General features: G+C 38.7%; 1 protein-coding gene across 1 annotated transcript in view; it reads left to right on the top strand.

The window, feature by feature from the left end:
- SNX9 (sorting nexin 9) overlaps positions 1-25379 on the top strand; it is a 43371-nt gene that overhangs the window by 2381 nt on the left and 15611 nt on the right. The window contains exons 2-10 of the mRNA XM_005420110.2: positions 68-142; positions 1310-1432; positions 14836-15019; positions 15786-15939; positions 17354-17438; positions 18159-18284; positions 18556-18673; positions 21506-21636; positions 23039-23142. Of these exons, the coding sequence (XP_005420167.1) occupies positions 68-142; positions 1310-1432; positions 14836-15019; positions 15786-15939; positions 17354-17438; positions 18159-18284; positions 18556-18673; positions 21506-21636; positions 23039-23142 (1100 nt within the window). The remainder of the gene's footprint in view (positions 1-67; positions 143-1309; positions 1433-14835; positions 15020-15785; positions 15940-17353; positions 17439-18158; positions 18285-18555; positions 18674-21505; positions 21637-23038; positions 23143-25379) is intronic.

Raw genomic sequence — 25379 nt, 5'->3', positions numbered from 1 at the left:
TGCTGAGCTATTTGAAGCATGTTGTGGGATCCATCCAGCAAAATTATTTCTATATTAATTCTTTTAGGATGTTGGTGGAGGCTGGTTAGAAGGAAAGAACAGCCAAGGCGAGAGAGGACTTGTTCCGACAGATTATGTTGAGGTAAGTGACTACGCTGCTCAGCACTAAGAAAGCAGAACTGCTGAAAAGGCCATCATCTGGTTTGCTGACCAAACTGAAATGCTCAAACAGAAAGCTTGGAATATATAATCTCATTGTAGCAACATAGCTGGCTTTGGACACCAGTACAGACATGCCATCCGAAGCTCCTGAGCTTCTTACTGGTTTACCAAGAAATGCAACAGGAAGCTGTCTATAGGAAATACAGCTGATCTGCAGAATATGAGTTTTTTTGAATCTGCTTTGGTTTTGGGGGTCTCATAATCCAATAATTGGGGCTTTTTTTCTGTCTGAAGATAGCAATATGGAAGTGAAATGAGTAATGCACATTTACACTGGTGTTGCTGTGGCGGACTTGACGCATGCTCATAAATCTGGAATAGAGCTACATTTCTGGGGCTCAGGATGTGGGTTACCAAATCCAGGGACTACCCAGCTTTTCTTCTTACTGAGACCCTCTGTTGTCTCTTCAGTGTGTGTTGTCCTGATTGTTATTTAAAGACCAGAGATACTGTTTTGGGGGTGGAATGCGATCACAGTGCAAAGACTGCAATCACATTCACTCTTGGATGGCCCAGTGTCTGCATGTGTGCAGGTTGCTGGTTAGGTGGGTGAATACCTTGGCTGTAATTCCTGCAGCTTCTTAAGGCATGTGTCTCTCCCTTCAGCAGTGCTGTGTTTGTTAAAAAAAAAACCAAAAACAAAAGGGGGAGGAGGGGAAGGGAAAGCAGGATTACGCTGGCTCACATGACCTTGTGCTTTGCTTCAGTTGGTTAGCTCATGGTCTGGTAGCTTTTGGCTTTCTAAACGTACTGTCCCAAATCCATCCCCTGAGCACTGAGTTCACAGTCTCCAGGCGCTTACATTAACAACCTTTAATTCCTAAGCAATTTATAGATAGGTATTCACTGCCACAACAGTCTTGTATGTTGTAGTTGTAAGGTAACCTAGTTCCATCTGGTGTGGAAATAAAACCTCCAGAGTATCATGTCAGTTTCTTGTAAAAAATTCAATTGAATTTGAATTTTAAAAGGTTATATGCAAACATCTTAAAGTCTAGCGATATGAGTGTTAGCATGATTATATATGATAAAGCATAATTTGGTTAATTGAAGCATGAAGAATCTTTCTCAACCTTTTTCATTTCAGATTATAACAGAAGGTGCACAGGATGGCATTAGCTGTGGTAACTCATTAGCTGATCAGGCCTTTTTTGATTCCCTTTCTTCAAATACAGCTCAGACCAACTCTGCTGCCAAAAGCAGTAATCAGGTATGTCTTGTGGTTTTTTTGGCATTGTGGGCATGGAAACTTTTATTGACATAATTGCTTGCTGTACTTTATTTGTGAACCTTCATGAAAGTACTAATTAAAATAATTATGTTTTCATAAGGGAACATTTTTGTTGAATATTAATGATGTGTGTGACTGGTCAGATACTGTCACTGCTGGAAAATTTAGTAGTCTTAACACTTTCAGAAATGGAGCATTTTTATTCTTTCCAGTCTGCAATGATATAAATCTGTGACTACTTCAGTCTCTGTAAATGTAAGTGCACTCTTAGCAAGTGTATTTTATTTTCAAGCTACTTCTTTTAGTATGCTAACCTTATTAAGGAGCCAGAGCGTTCTTTTTTGATGTCTTATACAATTAGGGGATCTATACATCAGCAGCCAGAGTGAGTGGATATATTTCTTTCTCAGAATTTGAGTAAAAGTAGTTTCTTGGATTAAAAAAGATGAAGTAAATTCATGCATTATCAGTTGGAGAAGAAGCTGACTTTCACTTTGCTGCAAGAATATTTGTTTTTCCTCTATTCATAGCTTTTTGCCTGGTGCACCAGTTCATTAAGCAGCAAATATTTAGTTCCAGGTTAGATATCTGAGGACATATTATCTTAAACACAAGTGGTTTATTATGGTCTGCAGACTGGTGCATGTCCCACATGGAGGAAGTTAAACATTTTGAAGTCCATAGGTTAACAGAAGAACAAAATCGGCTTTTTTTCCAACAGCAGCATACAAAGGTCTTTTGTGTTGGAAAGTAAGTACTTATGGTAACAGATGGGGGCACACACCTGGTTTGTAGGTCAGTTAAATATCAGTTATTTGTTTTCTTAATTGTACCACAGGACTTTGACATGAAGTGAGATCCTTTGAAAACTCTACATGGGACATTTTTGTATGACAGTGAATGTAGCTGTTCATTGACTAAAGAGTGTTTGATTTGGGCTTCCTTGTAGTCAGCTGGATGATGCCAGGATTGTTATTCTGTGATCACATGTCCTCACTAGAGGACTCCAAAGCTCACTGTGACTGTCTTAATGTTTATTTTTTTAATTGATACCAAGTTAATATGTAAGGCTAAACGCAGAACTCATGAAATGCCTCATGAATTTTTCATGTCAAAGGTTTTGATTATAGGTTAGTTTTGCCTCAGTAAAAATTGCAGTAGTTTGAGTGCAGAATGGGGAACCTCTTTTTTTTCCTTGCTGTCTGTTACCCTTGCCCCATTTTTTTACAAGCCCTTGCTGTAGTGTTTCTAGCAAAACTTTGCATGTGAGAAGGCTTGAGATATTTGCAGCAGCTACTTGCTGCCAAATCAGAGTACTGTTTCTCAGAGGAGAAACATAACTTAGTTTGATCTAGGAAGAATTACTTATTAATCTAATACACAGAATATTTTGAATGGGAATAGAGATATCTGTCAGAGCTTGTTCTGTGCTTAACACATGGTGCTTGTGTTTGGAGAAGAGAAGAAAAAAGGTCTTGTCTGTGCAGAGGGAAAGGTTAAAATAAAGTTATAAAAATAAAGGTTAAAATCTCTTATATTCTAAATAATAGAGAATTACTCTGTCAATCTAGTCTTGGAAGTTGCATTTCTAGAGCAGTGAAAAGCTTGAAAATGTGGTCACTTTACACTGTAGTTTACACAAGATCAACAGTGTACTGTCCCTGTAATATATACAGATTGCGGGGTTTTTCCATAGATTTTGGAAAAGGGTAACTTCCTGAAAAAAGCTTGTCACATTTGCATCAGTGCCCTACTCTTAGAAGTGTCCTGTTCCTCTCATTTATCCTTCAAATGCTGTGTGAGATAGCTGGGAGGACCACTGTACTGTAGTGCATTATGGTAAAACTATATTACTGACATTGGGAGGGAGAGAGAGGAGGACAGTGTGCACCTGGATGAAGTCAAAGCCATGCAAGATGCAGGGGGAAGCAGGTTTCATCAGGCTGGTGTCTTTAGGTCTTCAGTTTTCATGGTTTTTTCCATAGGAGGAACCATTCTGTTGTGTGGTCAGGGTTTTATGTGAAAAGTTATTTTCATTTTCTTAAGTCTTTTTTTCTTTAACTGAGTTCAGTAACTGCTATTTCTAGAAAATTGTAGATCTTGATTTGAGGACTGGTTTCGTCAGCTTCTGACACATATCTGGTAGTTTTTTCTAGTGGCTTATTGCTAATGGGATTTTAGTTTGTATACTAAGTAGTGTGGAAGCAGTTCTGGCTTCCACTTTTGACTGTTAGGCCTTTCTCCCAGATCAGAGCTCTCTAGTGCAGGCATTTTCTCTTTGCAAAAATTCTATGGCTAATTGTCTTCTTAATTAAGAAAATCTGTCCGTTCATTCTGTCTGTGTGGTGCAAGACCATATTTTCTTGCTCTCAGGAAGAAAAGCAAGCTTTCTTTGGCACTGACTTTGATCTTGTGTCTGTGAAGTGTGTGCATTGCTCCTGTGTGCATCGATCGCGCGGTGCCAGACAGATTTGACATCGCTGCGCCGGTGTAGAAACACCTGATAGAGAGAAGGATTGCATTGGTTCCAGTAATACTGCGCCAGGAGGTCAGGCTGAGTCACTCATCCCCTGCAAACGGACATGTCTCTTTGAGCCACTTTCAATAAGAATGCAATCTCCTCTATTTTGTGGGTATGGCCCTTCTTCCTAGCTGTATTACTCCGAATTTGGTTGCAATAACATTTATGTTTTTCAACATGAGTTCGCTGAGGCACTTTGGCTTGAGTTCAGATGCACAGCCTGTTCAAAGCTTTAATGACCAAGTAGGTCAATATACAAAGCTTTTAATCTTAAACAAAACTCACATCAGGCTCTGGAGAGTTAAGAAAAATGACAAATTGTGTGTCAGTGTAAGGGGAATGGATTCTGGAGGTAGCACTGTAGTGGAAACTAAAATGTTTGTAGATAGATTAGTCTGGTAGACTGAGTAAGATATAGCAATATTCCTAAATGCTGATATTTGATGGTATCTATTGTATTTTGCAGTAACACGGTGGGGTTGCAAGTTTATTACAAGAAATCTTTATAAAAGCAATTCTAAATAAACAGGATGATTTAGGACTTTTTTTCTTACTACTGTTGTATTGAAGAAATTGCTTTCTATAAACATTGTCACTCTCACATACACATGGTTGCACAACGCCCCCACTCCCCAGTTCAGTAAGTTAGAAGATGTTTTAATTCTTAGAATTCCTTCCATTCTTCTAACTGTAAGTAAAAAAACCCCAAACCAGGTTGTTGTGTAGTCTTTCAGTGCCAAGCTTTATTAAAAATAATAGATCTGGCTGAGTTGAAATGTGAGTGTGGTACTTTATCCTCTTCTGTTTTTAGGAGCCCAGTTAAACCACAGTGTTGTGATTTAACCCTGGTAGGCAGCTCAAGCCATTCAGCAGCTTATTACCCCCTCAGAGGATTGGGAGAGAGAACCAGAAGGGTAAACATGGGTAAACTCTTGGGTGGAGATAAAGACAGCACAGTAAAGCAAAAGCTTCACATGCAGGCAAAGCAAAATAAGGCATTCATTCTCTGCTTCCCATGCGCAGTCAGGTGTTCAGCCGTCTCCAGGAAAGCAAAGCCCCATCGTGCAAACCATTACTTAGGAAGATAAATGCCCACTCTAGCAACTCTTCTCCTTCTTCCCCCATCCCTTTTTGCTTTCCAGTCAAACAAGAGACTTTTGGTTTCCTACTCTGGAAACCATAACTTTTTGATAAGAAAACATCATTGACTCAAACACCGTTCTGCTTCCTGTCTATTTTCCTAAGAAGGCTTTTGTTGTTGTTCAGCAGATAATCTCCTGAAAAGTAATTAAAGAGCAATTATTAAAAGCAGCTTCTTTTCCTTCCTTTTCTTCAGTGAGAAAGACCCAGTAACCACAGCAACACTTTGAAATTGTACCCTACCTGAGGTTGCCACAGATGTAAAGTGACAGTAGAAAAGGGGCACAGAGATAATTCCTAAGGAGAAGAAGAGAATTCCACCTGACCCCTGGCGCTTCACTCTCTCCAGGTCATTGCTTGCGTCAGCAGTGTCCCAGCAATGGCTGCCTTGATAAAGTTTGCAGCTGTGCTTTTAAAGAGCTATCTGAGAAGATGCTGGGGACATGAAAGCAAAGAGGAAGCAGTGAAGCTAATTAAACACAAAATGAGGGAAAAATTTGACTCAGGGTGACTATTTACACACTTAGAAGAAGATAAGCAGATAGGAGAATTTAATGTTGTATCTGCCTGTAACATTTGTGCTTTAATGTCTGAAAAGCTTTAAAAAATTATTCAAGAAAATACAACTTAAGGAAGCCTTAGTTACCAAGGATGGCAACTTGGCTTGGCTTTTCTAAGTGTCATGCTGTTTTGACTTGGTAGCTCTTGGATATAGAGAGCAGAGGGAATGAGTAATCTTTCTTCTCTGTCAATCCACTGTTCCTCTGAGTGGCAATGCAAGGTGCTAATTTCAGTCTGTCATTTGGAACAGCCAGTGAGTAAGTATATCAGCACTTATGCTATTTGTATTGGTTAGAGTTGCATATACATATATGTATCTTAAAGTAAGTTACCTGTAGACTCTGTTGGTATTGGAATAATAATGGCACTGAAATGAATATAAATTTTGTCAGGTTAAGCCAAGTGAACCTATCAAATAGTGAACAAAAAAGATCGTCATTTTTGATGTAAAATGTATCACGTGTTTTTCTCTTATAGTATTTCTTTGATGCTGAGTTTATTCCAGAGGCTGTAGCAGTAGAGGATATTCTTTCACACTTCTAGATAGTGCTTCTTGTTGCAGTTGATGAAGAGGTTATTATCTTGGTGGTGTTTGGAGCTTTCATAATTTAAGTATGTATGGAAATACAATCAGTAATGTAAAATTCATTCTGAGTTGTCTCCTCCAGCTGGGTTGGCTTGGGGTTTTTTCTGGTGGTCAAGATTAGTGCTTCTCTACTTAAGGATGTATTTGCATTTATTTGGTTTGTGTTTCAGGTTCAGAAACTGCTGTTTTAACAGCAATGACCTCTCTTCCCCTATTCTGAACCACAGCTTGTGGTGTTTTTTCATTTATCTAACCTAAAATGCTTTAAAAGTTGTGAATAAGTAGCAGCTCTCTTTTAGTGATAGTGTTTATCTGAATTATTTAGATTTTGTTACAACTATATTGGCCCAAACGAATTCTTTTTGTTGGGAAGTTAAAACACTCTCTGTACAGTAATTTCATGAGTGATCCATAAGTAGACTGTATGTAGAACTTGCCACAATGTAGTCCAGCTGTTTACAGCCTCTGTAACCTGCAGCCTTGAAGAGAGGATAGAAATGCTATAAATTTTAGTATTCTGTATATTTTAGTTTGTATGGTTTCTCCTCCCTTCCTTCTAGAGCTCAGCATAGCCTTTTTCTTTCTTTTTCCCTTCTCTGCAGAATAGAAAGCTAGTATTAGAAATGTATGAATGAAAATAAATCGGGCTACTGCTTCTCTGTTTCAGGGTGGAAGTGGATCACAGCTTCATTGACGTAGGGGCTGTAGATGTGGCTTCCCTATATTTAAGATACAAAAATAGTTCTTGTACCAAACTGTATGTTGCATTTGTAGAAGAGTTTGTTCCCTTTTCTTGACACTGATTCTCTAATCACTGCCAAGTTTAGTTCTTGATGAAGATGACTGTACAGTTCTTCTTAGTTTGGGATAAAATAAGTATTCTGAGAGTTAGCATTTTTGTGAATTACAGATTTTTCCATTGATTTGTGTTGACCCTAGAGAACACACAAGTTTTGTGTCTTCAACAGAGCAGCAAGGCCTCATGGATAGATGCAGGAAGCATTTAACAGAAATGTCTGATGTTTCTATTGCTTTATCCAACAGTGAGAGTGAAATCAGTTGGGATAGTTTCTCTCGCAGAAGCAAAGTGAGATAAATGGATTCGTATGTGTGCAAAATCCTTTCCCTTCTGAAATCTGTGGGACTTATGTATAGACAGGATGAATAAGTAGTTAGTGAAAACACTTAGTTTGATGTCCAGGAGCTGAGGTAACTCAAGTGACCTGGTATGTAGACATAAGTTGTTGAACATGCATAAGGAGAGCACTAAGGAAGCTATTCCCAAAATTTTACTTCATATCTTTCAGGCTTTTTGCAGTGAAGTGCTGGAAAGGCAAATCATCATTGTTAAATTTGCATGCCATAACTCCCACTCCCCCTCCCTGAATTGCTGTGAGCAGCAATAAATACTAAGATTAAAGAAAATAAATATAGTGCTTGTATTAAAAGTGCAGTATTCCACTTATTTGGAAATTCTGACATGCATGTTATTAAATTCTTGTAACAGCCTTTCTGTTCTCTGATAAATCTGTGTATATGGCAAAGGAGAAGTATCATCACAGGAAATGTAACTCGCTTGTACTTGACTAGGTCCAGTTTGTCTTGTTAAACCAGTATGCAAAATTATCATATAAGATATGCAGGTAGGTTCACCAAGGGAGTTACAATTACAGTTGTAACTTCTAGTTCCTGTTACAGATAGTGACGCTGTAAAATCCTCTATTCCTGCATGTGATTTGAAAGCAACTCTTTCCTCTCCACCACCTCAGTCACAATATTGCATTCAGACTGGTAACAGGAATTTGTGACCAACTTTCATTTAAGCGAAGTACAAGGCAATGGCTTCTCTACAGTACTGAAAACAGTGGCTTGCTTGCTTTGAAATGAATCACATTTACATATTAAAAAATAACCATCAACATATGACAGTGATTTTATAAATTCCAATTATAGAGTTGTGTTGAGCTTTTTTGTGGATGACCCAGTGGAATGCAAAGGTTTAGGCAGGAAGTTGTTAAACCGGTGTAGTACTGTGATCACTCGTCACCTTCATCTGCACCCATACCCTCAGGTAAAATATTACTATTGAAAGAGTTTTCCACAATTTACAGTGTTGGTATGCTTTCTTTCCTTGTCCGATTCACAGAATTGCAGAATGGGTCAGGCTGGAAGGGACCACAGTGGGTCTGGTTCGACCTCCCAACTCAAGCAGGGTCGGTCATCCTAGAGCACATGGTACAGAGCTGTGTTCAGAGGGTTGTTGGCTATCTCCAATGAGGAAAGCTCCACACAACCTCTCTGGGCAACCTGTTCCAGTGCACAGTCACTCACACAGTAAAGAAATTCTTCCTTCTGCTCAGGCGGAACTTCCTGTGCATCAGTTTCTGTCTGTTGCTCCTTGTCCTATTGCCTGGCACCACTGAACAGAGCCTGGACCCATCCTCTTGGCACCCTCCCTTCAGATACTCATAGACATTGATGAGGTCCCCTCAGTCATCTCTTCTCAAGGCTGAACAGGCCAAGCTCACTCAGCCTTTCCTCATAAGAGAGATGCTCCAGTCCCTTAATCAGCTTTGTAGCCCTCCTCTGGATCTGCTCCAAGGGCTCCATGTCTCTCTTTTGCTGAGGAGCCCAGAACTGGGCACAGCTCTGCAGATGAGGCCTCACCAGGGCAGTGCAAAGGGGAAGGATCACCTCCCTCAATCTGCTGGCAATGCTCTTCCTAATGCATCCAGGGTGCCATTGGCCTTCTTGGCCACCAGGACCCACTGCTGGCTCATGGACAGCTTGTTTTTCACCAGAACCTCCAGGTCCTTCTCTGCAGAGTTGCTTCGCAGCAGGTCAGTCCCCAGCCTGTGCTGGTGCCTGGGATTGTTAGCATTTCTGCTAACCTGCAAACGTACAGTGCCATGGGGCACACATGTGTTGCACAGTCCCCTGCACCACAGCAGAGGCTTACTGCAATATGCAGTTTCATTCCTGAGCTGGTTTTTTTGGGGGGGGGGGGGGGGTTGTTTGTTTTTGGTGGTGTGTTTTTGTTTTTTGGTTTGGGGTTTTTTTCTCACTGAGCAATTCTTTTAAAGTAGAATCATGGGCATTTCTAATTCAAAGTGATAAACTGAAAATAGGCAGTAACACTCTTAAATTCCTCAAAAAAAAAAAAAAAAAGACAACTAGGGACACCCCTTTCTCTGTTTCCAAACAAAAATAGAATGCTTTTCCCAAAAAGAAAGGGTAAAACCTTGCTTAATCTTTGTAGCCGGATCCTGGGATGTCTAGATGACACAAGTCAACATCAAAGAGGAACAGGGAGTCTTTCTTCTCTTTCTGGCATTGCTGTGATTGCTACTTAGAAAACTGTCTGAAAATTCTCATCTGCGTTTCAATAAAAAACCATTAAGAATTGAAATCAGCTTAAGAGAAGACAAGGGTATAAAGAAGTGACTTGATTGCCATTTACATGGTATGAGTAACAAAAACAGAAACCCGAGAGAGCTCCATTGAATAAATTATATGGAATTTTTAGTGTCTGAAATTTGAAATTAAGCCAACTTTAATTAAAAAAAAATTTTCTTGAAGCAGTCAGGGTGACAATAGATGTGTTTTCCCTCCCCTCATCCTATCACTCAGTATTCTTTACTCAAGTCTAAATTATGTATCTTTCTAAAACACCATTCCATACTTCAAAGATGGATTTTTTTGTGCTGAATCAGGAGATGATAGATGGAAATCCTGGGCCTGCACTGTGCACAAGCAATGCAGCTTCTAGTCCAGTTTGGTTGTGAATAACCTTATAGATAAGGAAATGGGATTTGAAACAGGAAAATAACAAAAAACTAATATGGCTCTGCTCATGCTACTATCTCAGTTTGTCCACTGGTGGTTTAGATTTATTTACTGCTGAAAACAGGGTGTGTCCAGTAGTTGTGTCTGGGCTTTGTGTTGTTTGTGGGCTGGCGAAGCCCAGCTCTGGTGCAGAGTTATGAAGGGGGCAGTGGGGTTGGTAGTGGAGGTGTTGGATGATTGTTTCCTCAGGAAGGAAGTGAGAAGACAGGAGTGGCTGAAAGACAGATGGGTTCCTAGAACAGCATTACTACAGCTTCCTTGGCAGCTGTTTCCGGAGGTCATGTTGCTGTCAAGTATTTATCTGCAGGAACATTCTAGTATCCAAGTCCATAAAGTTGGTTATTCTTTAAAATCTAGCCCATCTCCACTTTTGCTTTTCCTAGAGGATTTCTTGAAGGATGTTTATGTTGTACTATAGAAAAGAGAGCCTTCCTTCAGAAGTTGAAGAAGTGCCCTAGACCACAATGCTAGCATAATGATCTACCAAGAACAAAGCTTAGCCATAAAATATTGTGGGTATGGCAGCTGCTTCAGTTATCTGCTAATGTGCACACTTGTTCTATCTTAAACAGCACAGTGAGTGCAGTTCTGTGATTGCTGCAGAGTAGGCTTTTAGCCCTTCATCTTTCTTCATGGAGAAAAACACTTGATTTTTAAGGTCTCTGTCTATATACTCAGTTGTTTGGGGTTTTTTGAAATGTATCTATCAGAGATTGTTATTCAAAGAAGTTTAGTGTAATGTCTGAGTATGCTTAAGGCTTTGTTTCCATGCAGGTAACTAAGGCAGCTATAAAACTGGAGAGGTATGTTCATTCCTGTAAGCTATTGAGCTGAGTCACCTTGACTTTTCTTGTGTTTTCTGCCATTGCTCTGTGCTGTCTGTCTCTTTTAAACCCCTCTTCAAGAGCATAACACTTCTCATTGCAGCTTTGGCTGTCCTGAACTTCCCTTGATCTGATCAGGCTTACTTTTGCTACTCACTGCTTCAGCATGGCTTCTGTCTCTGAGTAGATTTCAAGGTATATTTCTTACAGTTGGAGGTCATTATTTTTGATGGCGCACTTCACCTAGGTTTTTCTGGATGCTTAAATTAGTTTTACCATCTGAACGTTGTGTTTGTTTTGGTTTTTGTCCTTCAGCAGTAGAATGGATCTATTTGTCCATCAGGGGCATGCATTAATATGAGGAAGGAGTCTGCCAGAAACAAATTAGTTGGCCAGGAGAGCAAATAAATATTTTTAGCCAGGGCAGAGAGATGCCTCAGTGCCTTTTCTTAGCTTTACTGTCTATAGCTTTGAATTATCTGGAAAATAGCAAATATGTCACTTCTTCTATTTAATTCATGATTCATTTGGTAAAAATACTGACATTCCACTTCCAAGCTGAGGATTTTTCTGTTGTGGTGGAATGTTTTCTCATTCAACTATTATTAGATCTTTAAAAACATACTAGTCTTCTCTTCCCATCCTCCAGGCCCCACCAGTAATGATCTGTTTCTGTAGTGAGCTTGAATCTGCCCGTAGTGGAATCCTCTTACAACATTCAGCAATGGTTCCCTCTGTTGTCAGTTCCCATCATAGCCCTTTCGTCTTGTTTTTACTCCTGGGACAGTAGGAGTGAGCAAGTACCTAGTAGTCTACAAAAGGGTAAATCAGCTGCCTTTCAGGAGTTTATCCTTAAATTTAATCTCAGCTTACTTGTTTGAATCACCCATGGGTTGAGCTCTGCTCTCCTGATCAGTCTTTGGAAAATGTGCTGTGGCTGAGGTACCTTGGGGAGCAAGGAGATGCAATGTTTAATTTGAAGGCTGATCAATTTCATAGGTGTGGGGTGTGGCATTTCTTTTTGTGTACATTTGAGAAGGCTTGAATACTTGGATATTAGGTGTGCTGTATCAAATTATATTGACTAAATATCAGCTTCTTGCAAGGGCTCTTCACCTTTCTTGTGATGACTAAGAAGAGATCAGAGGATTATCAATTTCAGTTAAAGAAAACTAAAGCTGTAAGAACATGGCTTGATGCAAAATACTTGAGGTTTAATTAGGGAATAAGTATTCAGCCACACAAATGGCTTCTTGTATGAAGATTGTCAGTGGCTGAAATCCGCAGAACTGCTCACTGGGACTGAGACGACCTTTTTAATAACTGCTTTGTCTTTAGTTGGTCCTCTGTGATGCTCCAAGACCTTGATGATGGCAGACCTGATTCCTGAGCCTTTCCCCATGTTATCTGATTGTTGACTGCCACTTTGGAGTGTCCACAGTATGTGTGCATGTAGGAAAACATTTCACGAAAGTTGAAGAGGGTCCTGTAAGTGCTCCTTGAAAGCTGTTATCTATAGATTCCTAAGCCATCTCTTACTCTCTTCCCCAGTGCTTCAGAAGAAATGGGGACCCCTTGACTGAAAGGAACAGAAGGGAGAATAATGTATTCCACCCCTTTTATAGCCTATAGGTGATCCACCTAGGGGTAAGAGCTTACCCCACAGCTTTCTTGGACACTTTAGAAGTAAATTTTTCTGATTTGAAGAGTGCTTCTATCTAGGTACATGGAGATAAGACATCTGGGAGCACAATTTAGTAATACATTTCCCTTTGCATCTGTGTATATCAGCATTTGTCTGTGAGCGTAGTGATTGCTCTTGACAGTCATTCTTTAGTAGTGTCAATATTATTGCCCTCCTCTTTTTTGCTGCAGATTTTAAGGTTTCTTTACCATTTACTCATGTACCAGGTTTCATATGAACTACTACAGAAAAGAGGAAAACTTGACTTAGTCTTTTGGTGATCATGCCACTTCTGGACTTTCATTTGCTAGTGATCAGCAAAACATATATTGCAGAAGCATAGGTATATTAATATTATGCAAACTAGTCTTTTCTAGGTGCTCCAAGTTATGTTAGAATCAAGCATGCTTTTCCATGTGATTGGGCCCCAGCCCTGTGTGTTTTCATTTAGCCAGGAATGAGCACTGGCTAATGCCATGTGTGGTTATTTTTCTTTACAGGTGAAGATAGCTTGTACCAGTCTGCTCTCTTCCTATCTTTGTAATTTGCTCAAAGTAGCACTGGGTATCAGCTATCCAAGAGTGTTGCTCCCCCAGGGAGTAATGTTCTTGCATTAGTTTCATTCTCAAAAAAAAAAAATTCCCAAGCTATCACTGTAGAAGCTCTCCACGTAATCTGTCTCTCTCTCTCTCAGTTCCTAGAGACCCACTGACAGTTGTGAGTCTTGTGAATGGTGATTTTTCTCCCCATCTTGGGGGCTTGATCTTAATTTCCACACCCTGTAAGGCATTGTGAACCTAAATATATAAAAGTGTTATGTAATAACATAATTTTTGAGTCTTTATGATTTGATAGTGTCTATGAAATCTGACTGTCAGATGACTTTATTTAAGGAAAAACTGAACAGAGACTTCTTATTCCTAAGTAGAATATCAAAGTTAAAATGGGGGAAAAGAATATTTAGTGGAGAAAATTGGGATGTGGAGTAGCTGTACCTTTTTTGTGTAAGACACTTATGCAACATTTTCACAAATAATAATTTAGTTTTTAGTGAGAGTTTTATTAAATTTCCTGTATTGGCAAATGTTCTAAGATACATATAAATGTTGTAGTCTAATAGTAATTAATTTATATAAGGCATTTTTTCTTTTATAGGCTTCTTCATGGTAAAAATAATGAACTAGCATCAGTAGGATTTGAGACTTCTTTTTACAAAACCCAGTTTCTCCCTCTGCTGAACAAAACAAGGCTTCTCAGCTTTGTTTGCTTTCCTTCCTCTTCTCTTTCTTCCTCCTACACTTTGGGTGTGTGGGTTTCGATATGTGTGCAGTTTTTCTTTCTGCCAGCAAGTCTCTGCACTAAGTGTCTGGAGTAGACTACACTTAACTAGTCAATGCTTTTTCAAAGTGTACTGTTAAAATCGAGGAGCTGAGCAGGATGCTAAGCTGTTAAGCCAAGATGAACTTGCCAGATGCAGCAGTTAGCGTGTCTGCTCTGCACTCCTTCACTGAGGTTTCCACCTCCACAACAGCATTGGCAGAAGGGGGTGTGTGAGTGCCTTCACCACAAGCTTATGCTGAGAGAGTAAGTCTACAGGGAGATACCTGACTGTTCCCTGGCAGATGTCTGTTTTCTTCCCCCATCTTCACTGTGAATGAGTTAAGCTCTGACAGGGAAGCTCATCAGGTTAGGCTTTAACTCCCTAACTGCTACACCAGTGTGATGGTGTGGATGGGCAATTTATTATTTGCTTTTAGTAAAGCCACTAATCTGAGTTTGATAAAATAAGTATTTACAAAAACCTAATACTTGACTTCTGAGTTCTGGTTTTCAATGTGATAATTAGCCCATGGCTATAGGTAATTAATAGTTCGCAAGTACCATACTTACTAAGATGTCAGCGTAAAATAATTTCCATGGGTGAGATTGCTTCCTAATGCTGTTGCAACAAATAATTTTGTTACCCCGAGGAGAAGCACTCTTATTAGTATGTATTGGTGTCACATTGCTGGAAAGCTGAGCAGTTCTTCCCAGTGCTTGCTGCATGCATGAGTTGTGTAGCTGGAAATGCAGGATTTGGCAGCTGCTTCTAAATCCAAGTGAAGTGCTGAATGCAAACTTAGCCTACCAACAGGAGATTAAAGACTTCAAGAGGAAAGTACATGGTTGTTGGTCATTTCTTCAGCAATTCTTCTTTACTTTTGTTTTCATACAATGTAGGCAAGCATTGCCAATGATCCTTGGTCCAGCTGGAATGTTGGGAAGTCTGGGAACTGGGATAATGGAAGTGCTGTTGACAGCTGGGCAGTGAAACCTGAAAGTGCACCTGGCCAGAGAAACAGTGCTTCAAATAACTGGGAGGCAGCGGGAGCATTTGGTCATCCACAGGCATATCAAGGACCAGGTATAATAATAATAATGCTCTTTTTCTTTCTTAATAGAGTAGGTAGACAGTAGAGGTAAGAATTATTTAATCTTTTATAACTATAGACCATGGTTTATTTAAAAAACAAAACCAAACCAGTTTCCTAATAGCACATTGCCATATGGGTAAGCTGGACACTAAAATAGTAGGGGTTTTAAAAATTAAATAATATTTTTAAAATTGGTTCCACAGTAACAAATACCTCAAAGTTTTATGTAAATCTGACAAACCAGAGTCTTGTGCATACAGGATCTATTCTCAGGCATGTTTTTCAGCTTGCATAATGAACTTTTAAACTGCCTTGAATTTGTGCTCTCAGGCCTTTGAAGGAATAGTCTCTTAAATGCTTAATTTTAAGAAGTGACTAGCTTTTCAGAAGGCTTCTCTACCTTTTGTAGTAACAGCCTAAATTAAGAGGAGAAGCCATAACTGGGGAATGCTAACTTGGAGTCTATGAATATGGAATGCAGTTGAGTTCATCTTAACACACCGTCATCTCTTCTTTATTTTTTTTCCTTTATTTTCTTCTCCCTCAGTGGATTTCTAGTGCACTGCTTTGCAGGTTGTATTTGATGGAGTTAGTGGTAATTGAGTAGGAATAGTAAAATAGAAGGCTGAAAGAGATTTTAATGTATTTACCTAGTTGATTATTTGTATGTGAGTGCTGAAGTACCTGCTTCTGCTTTTGAAGAGAAATTATGTAACTTTCTCCTTTCCCTGTCCCCTGATCCCTCCTGTACTTCAGCAGCTGCTGATGACGATGATTGGGATGATGACTGGGATGACCCAAAATCAACTTCACCATCTTACCTTGGTTACAAGGAGACTGAGGCATCAGAGGCTGGGGGGGTCCAGCGTGGAAATTCTCGTGCAGCTGCTATGAAGTTACCACTTAACAAGTAATGTAAAATGCAGGGGAAATGTGTATATATTGAAGAGAATTGGAATTTGTCAAGATGTGTAAATTCAACATGCTTGAAATAAGCAATGTAAATTATAGTTTTGGGGCAGAAGAGATGGTGAATTTGTAGTTCAGCATATTCCTTAAGCAAGCAGAGGACACAAATCCTTGAAAGCTTAAAAGTACATGACAAAGCTGTGTAATTTTTGAAGGTGCTATACGGGCAGATGACACTTTCATAATGCTTGAGCTTCAAGTCTTTGAAATTTAACTGTGTTGGACAGTTTGTTCTTAATGAAAGTCAAAGATGGTGGATGACTTGTCCATACAGTAGAAACTGATCAGAGATGCTGCCCCAGAGTTCTTGAGCAATCTGAGTTTCTGGTGGGGAAAAGTTGTGTTCTACTGTGTTTGTGCATCTTCCAAGTTGATTCTTGAGCCACAGAAAGTTTGATTTTATAGATAAAAATCTTACAGTAGCATCAAGCTTTGTCAGGGTTATAGTAGCATTGTCTCATGTTGCAGCTTAATGTTTGTTTGTTCTAAAGCTGCTGTTACTCTGAGAACTAATGTGTGGTAATCTCTGAGTGGATGAAAGCAGATTGGAAAAGGATTGTAGAATAATGGTTCCTTGGGTATCTAACTAAAATCAACTGTCTCTGCATGACTAGTTAATTTTGTTCATCACTGGGTTTTTATGTCCGGTGTTGCATGAGTACCTGTACATCATTGTTTACTTGTCGTAAACTCAGAAAAATACCTTTTATAAGAGATTTTTTGTCCATGGATTAAGTCCTGCTTTACTGCTCATGTTTCTGCAAGCAGGTTGGCAATATTGCAAGAGCTAATTATCTTCCTAATTAGAAAGAGGACCACCATTTGCTTTTTATAAGGCATTTTGTAAGACTTTTAGAATATTATAGTGATTGTTTGTCTTTCTTTTAATTGGTGGATAAATTATTTAAGATAACTCATGTTTAGAAGCACTTGATCAATCTTTTGTTTATCATTCTTTCAGATGATTGAATTCTTGTAATTTGAAATCTCAGGTGCATGAGCATCTGTGTGTGTATGGTGTTTCCAGAGAGGGTGGGGCTGCAGAGGAGTGATAGATGATACTTTGTGACCTCCTGTTATGTTTGGTATGATGGTCAGCGGAGCAGGAATAACCACTTTGCTCTGCAAGAAGGGGCCTATTACACACACAGACACACAAGACATGCACAAAAACCCTGGATGTCAGTAGCTGAGATTCTTCTGCTTTTTTCCGTGCAAAATGTTGATTGCTACAGTGATTCACATAAACTTTTTTCTATACTTGAGAAATATTTAGGGCTTTTTTCCTGTAATGACAGGCATTCTGTATATGTCAAATAAAGGAGAATTAACTTATCACTTCATTTTATTGTTAGGTTTCCTGGATTTGCAAAACCTGGAATGGAACAGTATCTATTGGCAAAGCAGCTAGCAAAGCCCAAAGAAAAAATTCCCATAATTGTAAGTTGGGGTTGTGTATCATTTTTCTGTGTGGGTGGTATGGGTTTCTTTTGGTTTTCTTTTTTTGGTTGGTTGGGTTTGTTGGTTGGTTGATTGGGTTTTATAATCCTCCTCACCTTTCCCTGTTCTCTCTACTGAACTTCTATCCTCAAGGTTGCTGTATACATTTGGGTCAGAAGAAACTGATATTGAACACATAATTAGAAATAGAACTGTCATAATAAAAATAATAAGTGTGATGATGATTATTCTTTTCAGTACTTTTTTCCTCATGCTGTGTCTGCATTACTTGTGATTGACATATGCCTTTTTGGGATTGGGATGCAGAGCAAATGCCATTACACTGTCTATTCATTATCTAGATAGTTACATGTAAGAGCTACATTTGTAGAGGTTTGCAATGCTCAGTTCTGATGGTCAAGTCACTTTCTGATCTGAAAACCAAACTCTTCTGTCTATACGCTGTTCTAGCAAAATGTGGTTGAAATAGCCCTAGAATTCACCATTCCTTTATTATTTGGGAAAAATTGTAAAATACACAAGATAAAGTCAGCTTGCAGTCTTTTGTCCCCGATTGCAAGAAAGCTCTCTGTTTCCAGACTCTCACCCTCTCACTGAAATCAATGGAAGCTCTCAAGTGAAGAGAGAAGATACTTATCCCCTTGTTTGCAGCTTGTGCAACATGATGCATTAAAAGATAATATTTGCAATTTCTTACAGATTGGTGATTATGGCCCAATGTGGGTATATCCTACCTCTACATTTGACTGTGTGGTGGCAGATCCCAAGAAAGGTTCTAAAATGTATGGTCTCAAGAGCTACATTGAGTATCAGCTGACCTGCACTGTAAGTGTATCTGAAGCAGGATCTTTTGTCTCACAAATATGTGTCATTTGTATATATAAATAGAAATTGTATGACTTGGTAAGGGCATTGTAAGAGTAAGTGGTAGTTGTCATATTTTTTTACCCCAAGGATTTGCTTTTTTCTAGAATTTCAAGTTCTTCTGTATTAAGGCTCTTATTTGCATTCCATGTGGTTACAGTTCTGGTCATGCTTGTTTCATGTGACTGTGTGTAGATGCCTGTCCAAGTTCAGAGTTGTGTTTCTCTTCCAGAACACTAATCGGTCTGTCAACCACAGATACAAGCACTTTGACTGGTTGTATGAGCGGCTCTTGGTTAAATTTGGATTAGCCATTCCAATCCCTTCTCTTCCAGACAAGCAAGTTACAGGTAATTATTCCCAGTTCTGAATTCATGGAATAGGAAATAAGGAAATCGGATTTTATGAGGTTGTTATTTCTTACTGTTTGTTTTTTTCATTATTTTTAAATAAGGTGTCAAAGAAACCGCTACCTTTCTCTACTCAAAACTTATGATGAGTTGTTATGACTGATAGATAATAACAGATCAATACTAGGAGAATCGCTTCAAAACTCAGGTTCAATTATCTAGTCCAGTGATTTTAAAAAAGGTAATTAAAAGCAAAACAAATCCCCCTAGTTACTACATGAGATAATAATTACTATTGGAGAGAAGAGATAGCTACTTATATTCCATATTTGCTGATTGGCTGGGCAAATGTTTTTACATGGGGTTTTTTGAGGGTTGGGGAGGGGCGTGCATTGTGTTTGGTTTTGTTTGGGTTTTTGTCTTTTGCATTTGATTGTACATATATTATGTTGTAGGAGCTTTGGCACAAGGTTCCCAGAGGAAAGGAAGCATCCCTTGATTGGTTGGGATGGGGATTTTTTGCTTCCAAGTGAAATGTTGCAGCTGTTTCTCCTCTTGCTTGATTTCACACTTGATTTAGAAAGCATCTTTCATTCATATAGTGTTGTGCTCTGGTTTGATGTCAGTTCAGCTTGACCAAACTGTCTGAAGCTTGTGGAAATCTTTTGTTCTGACTTCAAGAAAAGTGGGATTGGGTCCTTTAAATGCTCTTAAGTTTAGTCATTGCAACAGAATATGACAATTCCTATGCATTTTCAGTAGTCTCTGGCTTCCTTTCTACAAGTGTATGCTAAAGTGCATGTGAAGGCAAGAATGGACACCTGTATAGGAGGAAAATGCTTTACTTTAGCCCATTTCCACTTGTATGTTTTCTGGTAAACTTATACAGCATTTAAGATAAACAGCCAAAATCAAACATATAAGCACCGGCATGTTGCCAACCACATGGCCATGGGCATCACTCAAAATGCAGCAGCTCTGCTGTGTTTGAAGAAAGCTGAGCATTGATGAAGTTGCTGGGATAAATGCCGAGGAAACTGAAAAGTGAGGAAGTGACTTCTTCCCCTTAGCCTTATGTTTAGAATTGGCCAGCATTTCTATTAAACATGTGCATGTCTGTGAACAGGAAACCAGAAGACCTGATGGGGTCCCTAGATTTCATTGTAACTATATCATAAAAGACCCAGGAGTCTGGCATCACACCTTGGCAAAATCCATTGCCTGTGAATTTCTGTATTCTGGAATCTGTGGGAGAGAATACCTTGCCCCATGCAAAAAAATACTAATTAAAAAAAAAACCAGTGTGTCTCTTTTTCTGAAACATGAAGAAACTGGGAAAAGGGTGCTTATCTTTCACTGTGTTTAGGAGGTTTCTTTCTGAACACCGTCTACAAAAGCATTTCTGTCAATTTGTCTTGACAGAACAAGACTCCCAACTGACTTTGTCAGGATCCTGGTTTTAATGATATACTGGTGATGATATGCTTAATGATTAGCATGTAACTTGCAGCTGCTGCTGTTCTGGTGTTCTGCACTCCTTGCGGGAATGCTGTGGAGATTTCTGTATAGATTAAAAATTAAGCAAAGGATACTGAGGTATAGAATGTCTCTTCCACAGTGTTTGATTTTTTTTTCTTTTGCTAATTTGCAGGAAAAATATGCATACACAAAGTTCATTTTTCATTAGTTCTGTTATTTACCTGCTAGTCTTGCTAGTTTCCATATTTGCAAAGAAACTAAAAACCCAAAAAACCCCAAAACCTAAACCACAAAAACCTCAACTTTGTAGATCTGCTGCCATAGTAACTATGCAGTAGAATTATATTGAAACAGTGCATGCGTTCAAGGCTTGTCGTCTGTGCTGCTGTGGAAATCAGAGGAATTGGGTGCTGGAGGAATCTCTCTTTCCTTACAAATCCCCTTCCCTGTACGCTTTAGAAGTCTGATGTCATGCATTTTTTTTAAATTAGAAAGGATTCTCTCAAAAAGACAGTTTCTACTTAATCAAAAAGGTTCTTAGGAGTACGCAGTGATGATGCATTACTGGTTTAAGAAAAAATAGTTACTTTTTTAGTTTGTATTAAAAATATCTTAAGTACCAAAAAAATGAGTTACAGTCTTACATGTATGTGTATATTCTAACCACTTTACGCGTATGATTTTTTTTTTTCCCCCAGTTTACCTATATGGAAGTATGTTTAAAGGAGGCACTGCTTTTTAAATCTGTGATTTGTGTTTGAGCAATTTCAAATATTTTTGAGCAATCCAATTTTAATGTTTTTTGAGGTGTTTAATTTCAGTGCTTTGTTAGCTTGCACATGACAACTTGAATTGTAGTTCTTTTTTCTTAAATGGTTTTGAACCTCATATTGACCAAGACTTTCCTAAACTGTACCAGAAGAATACCTTCATTCCAAGCCTGTGCCTGTCTTTTCTCTTGGGTCATCTGAATACCTAGTTTTTCTGTCCAAAAGTTTGTTAGCTTTTGGTTTTTTTAAATGTGTTTGAATTGGGGATGGGTATCAGGTTTTTTTAATATTTTGTGGCTATCTTAAAAAGGATCAGAACTCTTGATCAGTAAGCAATATTTAAAATCAATCAATTTAAGGTTCTTTTGGTTTGTTAGCGTAATGGGCCATTTTTTATGAGTTGGACTCAATGATTCTTGGGAGTCCATTCCAACTCAGGATTCTGTGATTCTTGTAAGTTCAGTCATGAAATTTTTAATAACTCACCAAATGAATTACAGGTTATTTCAATTTAAATTTAAAAAAAAGGGAATTTGAAGGTGCTAGCCTGTAAATGTAACAATTATTATTCAATGTGTAACAGGGCGCTTTGAAGAAGAATTTATCAAAATGCGCATGGAGAGGCTGCAGGCTTGGATGACGAGAATGTGTCGCCATCCTGTTGTCTCAGAAAGTGAAGTTTTCCAGCAATTTCTCAATTTCCGAGATGAGAAGGTAGGAAATGAAATAAAGTTCTCACACAGACTGAGACTGAGGAATTGCTGTCCCCCCACACTTCCTTTCAAACCAAGAGTTTGGCTCTTTAGCTATGGGCAGTAGTGATGGGCTGCAAACTGCTGGGATTCCTAACTTAGTTGATTGATCAAAACAAGGCATAAAATTGCTCCTGTGAAATGCTACACACTATTCCCACGCAGCCGTGCTCTTCAAAGTAACTTTGTTGCCAGTCTTTCAAGGGACAGTTTGTATCCTCCAGCAGAATAGGAAGATATAAAACTCTTTTTGCTGTTGCCCTGCTTTGTCTCTGCTGGATTTAGTAATCACTGTGATCCTCTGAGTGGTGCTGCTCTGCTAACAAAAGCTACTTTATAGCAGATCTAGGTTGTGCCTGTATTATATTTAAAAACAGCCCCCTGCCCCATCCCCATCCCTCAAAACCACAGTTTTTCACTGAAAAAAAGCACTATGTTGCAGCCTTACCTGATATAACCAGCCATTTTTTATTCACACACACACTTTATTATGCCTTTTTAAAAGAGATTTTAATATCTTCAGTAAATGATAAAATAACTAAGTGAACCTTCAGTAAATAATGGTTTCTTCATGATTGAGCTCCAGCTCTGTTACTAATTAGGAAATAAACAGAAACACTCTGCTGCTTTCTCCTCAAAATAATCATACTTCTAGATAAACATAGAATTTGCTGAAAAAGTAAATTATCCAGTCTGGTCTTAAAAATTTCAAAGGTTCACATCCCCTGTGACTGAGGTCACAGCTGACCAGTTTTGAGTCAGAGGTTGAACTACCAGCATAATTCTAACCAGAATTATTCTGTGATCCTGTAAGTAGGGGCTTAATAACATAGTAAGTACTAGTCCTGGTGAAATGCTAGGTGGATGGTTAGGGGGGAGTTGTATAATTCTGCCAGCTAGTCAGCACTTCTTAGTTTCTTATTTACAGATGTATAAACAGAACAGATGTTGCAATACATAGGGAATTTTTAACCACTAAGAACTTAATATGGTAATTGCATAATAGTTTCATTATCTTCTTGAGCAGTTTCTGATATGAGACTTATCCTATGTGTGGAGACAGCTGAATGTCATTGTTCTTACACTGCATCTCAGTAATAAACAAGAAGGGTCTGTCGACCCCAGAATTCAGATAACAAAGTGCACAAAGGAGGAGGGGGAGAACTTTGGGAAACTGTAAAAAGCCTTGGCTTCTCTGAAGATTTCACTTCTTAATGAAATGTTTTAATTCAGGGGTGGTCTGTTAATTAACAGTTCTGCTAAAAATTTAATTCACTTCTTAAGCACATGCCTTTAAAGAAGGATGAGTGGTGGTCAAACTTTGTGTCTCTCTTTTCTTTTTCTTTTTTTTTTTTCTTTTTAAGGAGTGGAAAACTGGAAAGAGGAAGGCAGAAAAAGATGAAACTGTAGGAGTCATGATCTTTTCTACAATGGAACCAGAAGCTCCTGACTTGGACATGGTAGAAATGTAAGGTGATTTTTTTTTTTTTTTTTTTTTTTGTATGGGCATTTTTCATCTGGTATACAACAGATGCTGAGATAATCTAAAACTCAGATACTCAGTGTGCACATATATTCATGGATTTGAGGAGGTATTCATCAAGGCAGAGCTGAAAATTTGTTTAAATAATGAGATTTTCATATCAACCCCTCCAATACTTGGTGGAAATCTGTGTGATGTCTTTTTGACCTCAGTGGCTGAATGCTAATCCTAAAACAATTTATGTAAAATTAGTTGATAGGATAGAGTTCTGTCAGATCCTGTGGAGTTATGTTTTATATTGTTGTGGAAGTGTGGTTTGATCTTTAATCTTTCAACAGTTCCAAAACATGCTGAACTTACCAAGTAGCTTAGGATAATTGTAGATGGACCAATAAGCAGCAGAACAATGTTTCTGTAAAATAGTTGTATGTAATGTACACACAGTATGATTTGAATATCTGTAATTCAGCTGTTAAAAATGAAAAGTGATTTAAATTATCAAGTTTCATTCTGGAAGTGCAAATGGATATATTTCTTTTATATATGTGTGTATTACATATACATGCACTTTTTAATGTATATTCTGTAGGTGATAAACCTTTGGGTTTCACAGAGTTAAAGACTGGATTTACTATTCAGCCTTTATTTCACTCCTTTAGACTTAATAATTTTTCTTAGAAGATGTAGCATGTACGACATGCTTTTCTTACTGTTCTGGAGCACAGAAACCTGCATAATGTTTTGTGTGTGTGGACAAACTGGATAGAAGTGTTTTCAGTAGCAAAGCAGTAGTGTGTCTACACCCAATACAGGCTTTTTGCAGGGGATGCAGTGCATATTGAGTGGATACAATGGCTGTGTGGTAGCAGTTCTGTACCAGCAGAAAAACATGCACATTTTTAGGTTACTTACACTTCAACCATGGGGATTTCAACCTTGATTACTTTGCTTTAGTGATATGGTTTCTGTATATGCCAGTGGTGTAAAAGCTGAAGGGGTGAATGAGAGGGAGGATTTTGTACCCAGGGTGCAGGAGAGGGAATGTGCTACATACACATCCGTGGCAGAGAGTGCCCAGCATGTGGTCAGCTAAACAGTTTGTGCCCAAGCAGGGAGGGCACACCAGCCCGAGGAGAATGCTCACCAGGGGTGTGGGTTCCTGGGCTGGGGCTGGCAGCCTGGACTAGTGCTGGGGACATATTTCCAAGCAGTTGCAGGGGTGGCTGTAACATCTCAGATGTCCACAAGTTCTAGTGCATGGGAATGCTGTTAAGAGTGTGTGTGAGTCTTGAAAGCCATTATTCCACTTACAAAATGGGCAAAGCAGCTTGTTCGATAACTGTTAGGTTCTTCAGTGTGAAGATGTTCTTTACTGAACAATTTTGCTACTGTTTTGAGAGTCTTGTACAGGTTCATGAGCATTTTCAGTGATCTTGAGACCACAAAATATGAAGTTTAGAAAATTAAAGGATGTTTTGCCCCTGAGGTAAGGGGAGTAAAGCAAGAGCCTCTTAGAAAGCCTAGGTGCTGGTTTTGTGCACATAACTATGTGTGTATGGTTTCCAGCTGAGGAAGAGAAGTGGGAACCTCTAGATTCTTGGGCCACAGCTGGAGCTGTTGCCCTGGCTCTGGGGGGTCACTCAGTGTCCCCTGGCTGTTACAGCTGTCTCATGCAGGTTTTGGCTGAGAGCATTTGAAAGATTGGATACAGTTTAAATAAGTCTCGTTGGAAATTATAATATACATGTTTAGTTTTCTTTTGTAGAGTTCACAAATCACTGCTGTGTATGCAGTGCTGTGATAATGGAAAACTCTGATAGCTGCACGCAAACATGCTTAAAGAGGAGTACAAAGGCACATACTAATTCAGAATTCTCTTTTTTTGCTCCCTATAATGCAACTCAGCACAATGGTATTGACAATATAATATGAAAGTATGCATATATATTTCCCTAGGAGAGTTGCTATATTACTTTTTATTCACCTATGTTAGACTTCTATCAAAATATCTGATACAGTTATTTTCTTTTTATTTTTTCATTGTTGTATGAATTTCACTGCTTCTATTACACTGTAATAAGAGTGCTAGTCCAGTGCCACGTGTCTACGAGCCTAACAGAGGAGGAAAGATAATGCCCATATATAAAGAGGGGAATTCTGAATTCAGTCAAATGGCAGAAATCTCAAGGAATTGGTTTATATATCTGATATTTTTTGAGACA

The sequence above is a fragment of the Geospiza fortis genome, unplaced genomic scaffold (genome assembly GCF_000277835.1).
Source record: "Geospiza fortis unplaced genomic scaffold, GeoFor_1.0 scaffold162, whole genome shotgun sequence".
NCBI classification, from domain to species: domain Eukaryota; kingdom Metazoa; phylum Chordata; class Aves; order Passeriformes; family Thraupidae; genus Geospiza; species Geospiza fortis.
This window is presented reverse-complemented; position numbering and strand designations above follow the sequence as displayed.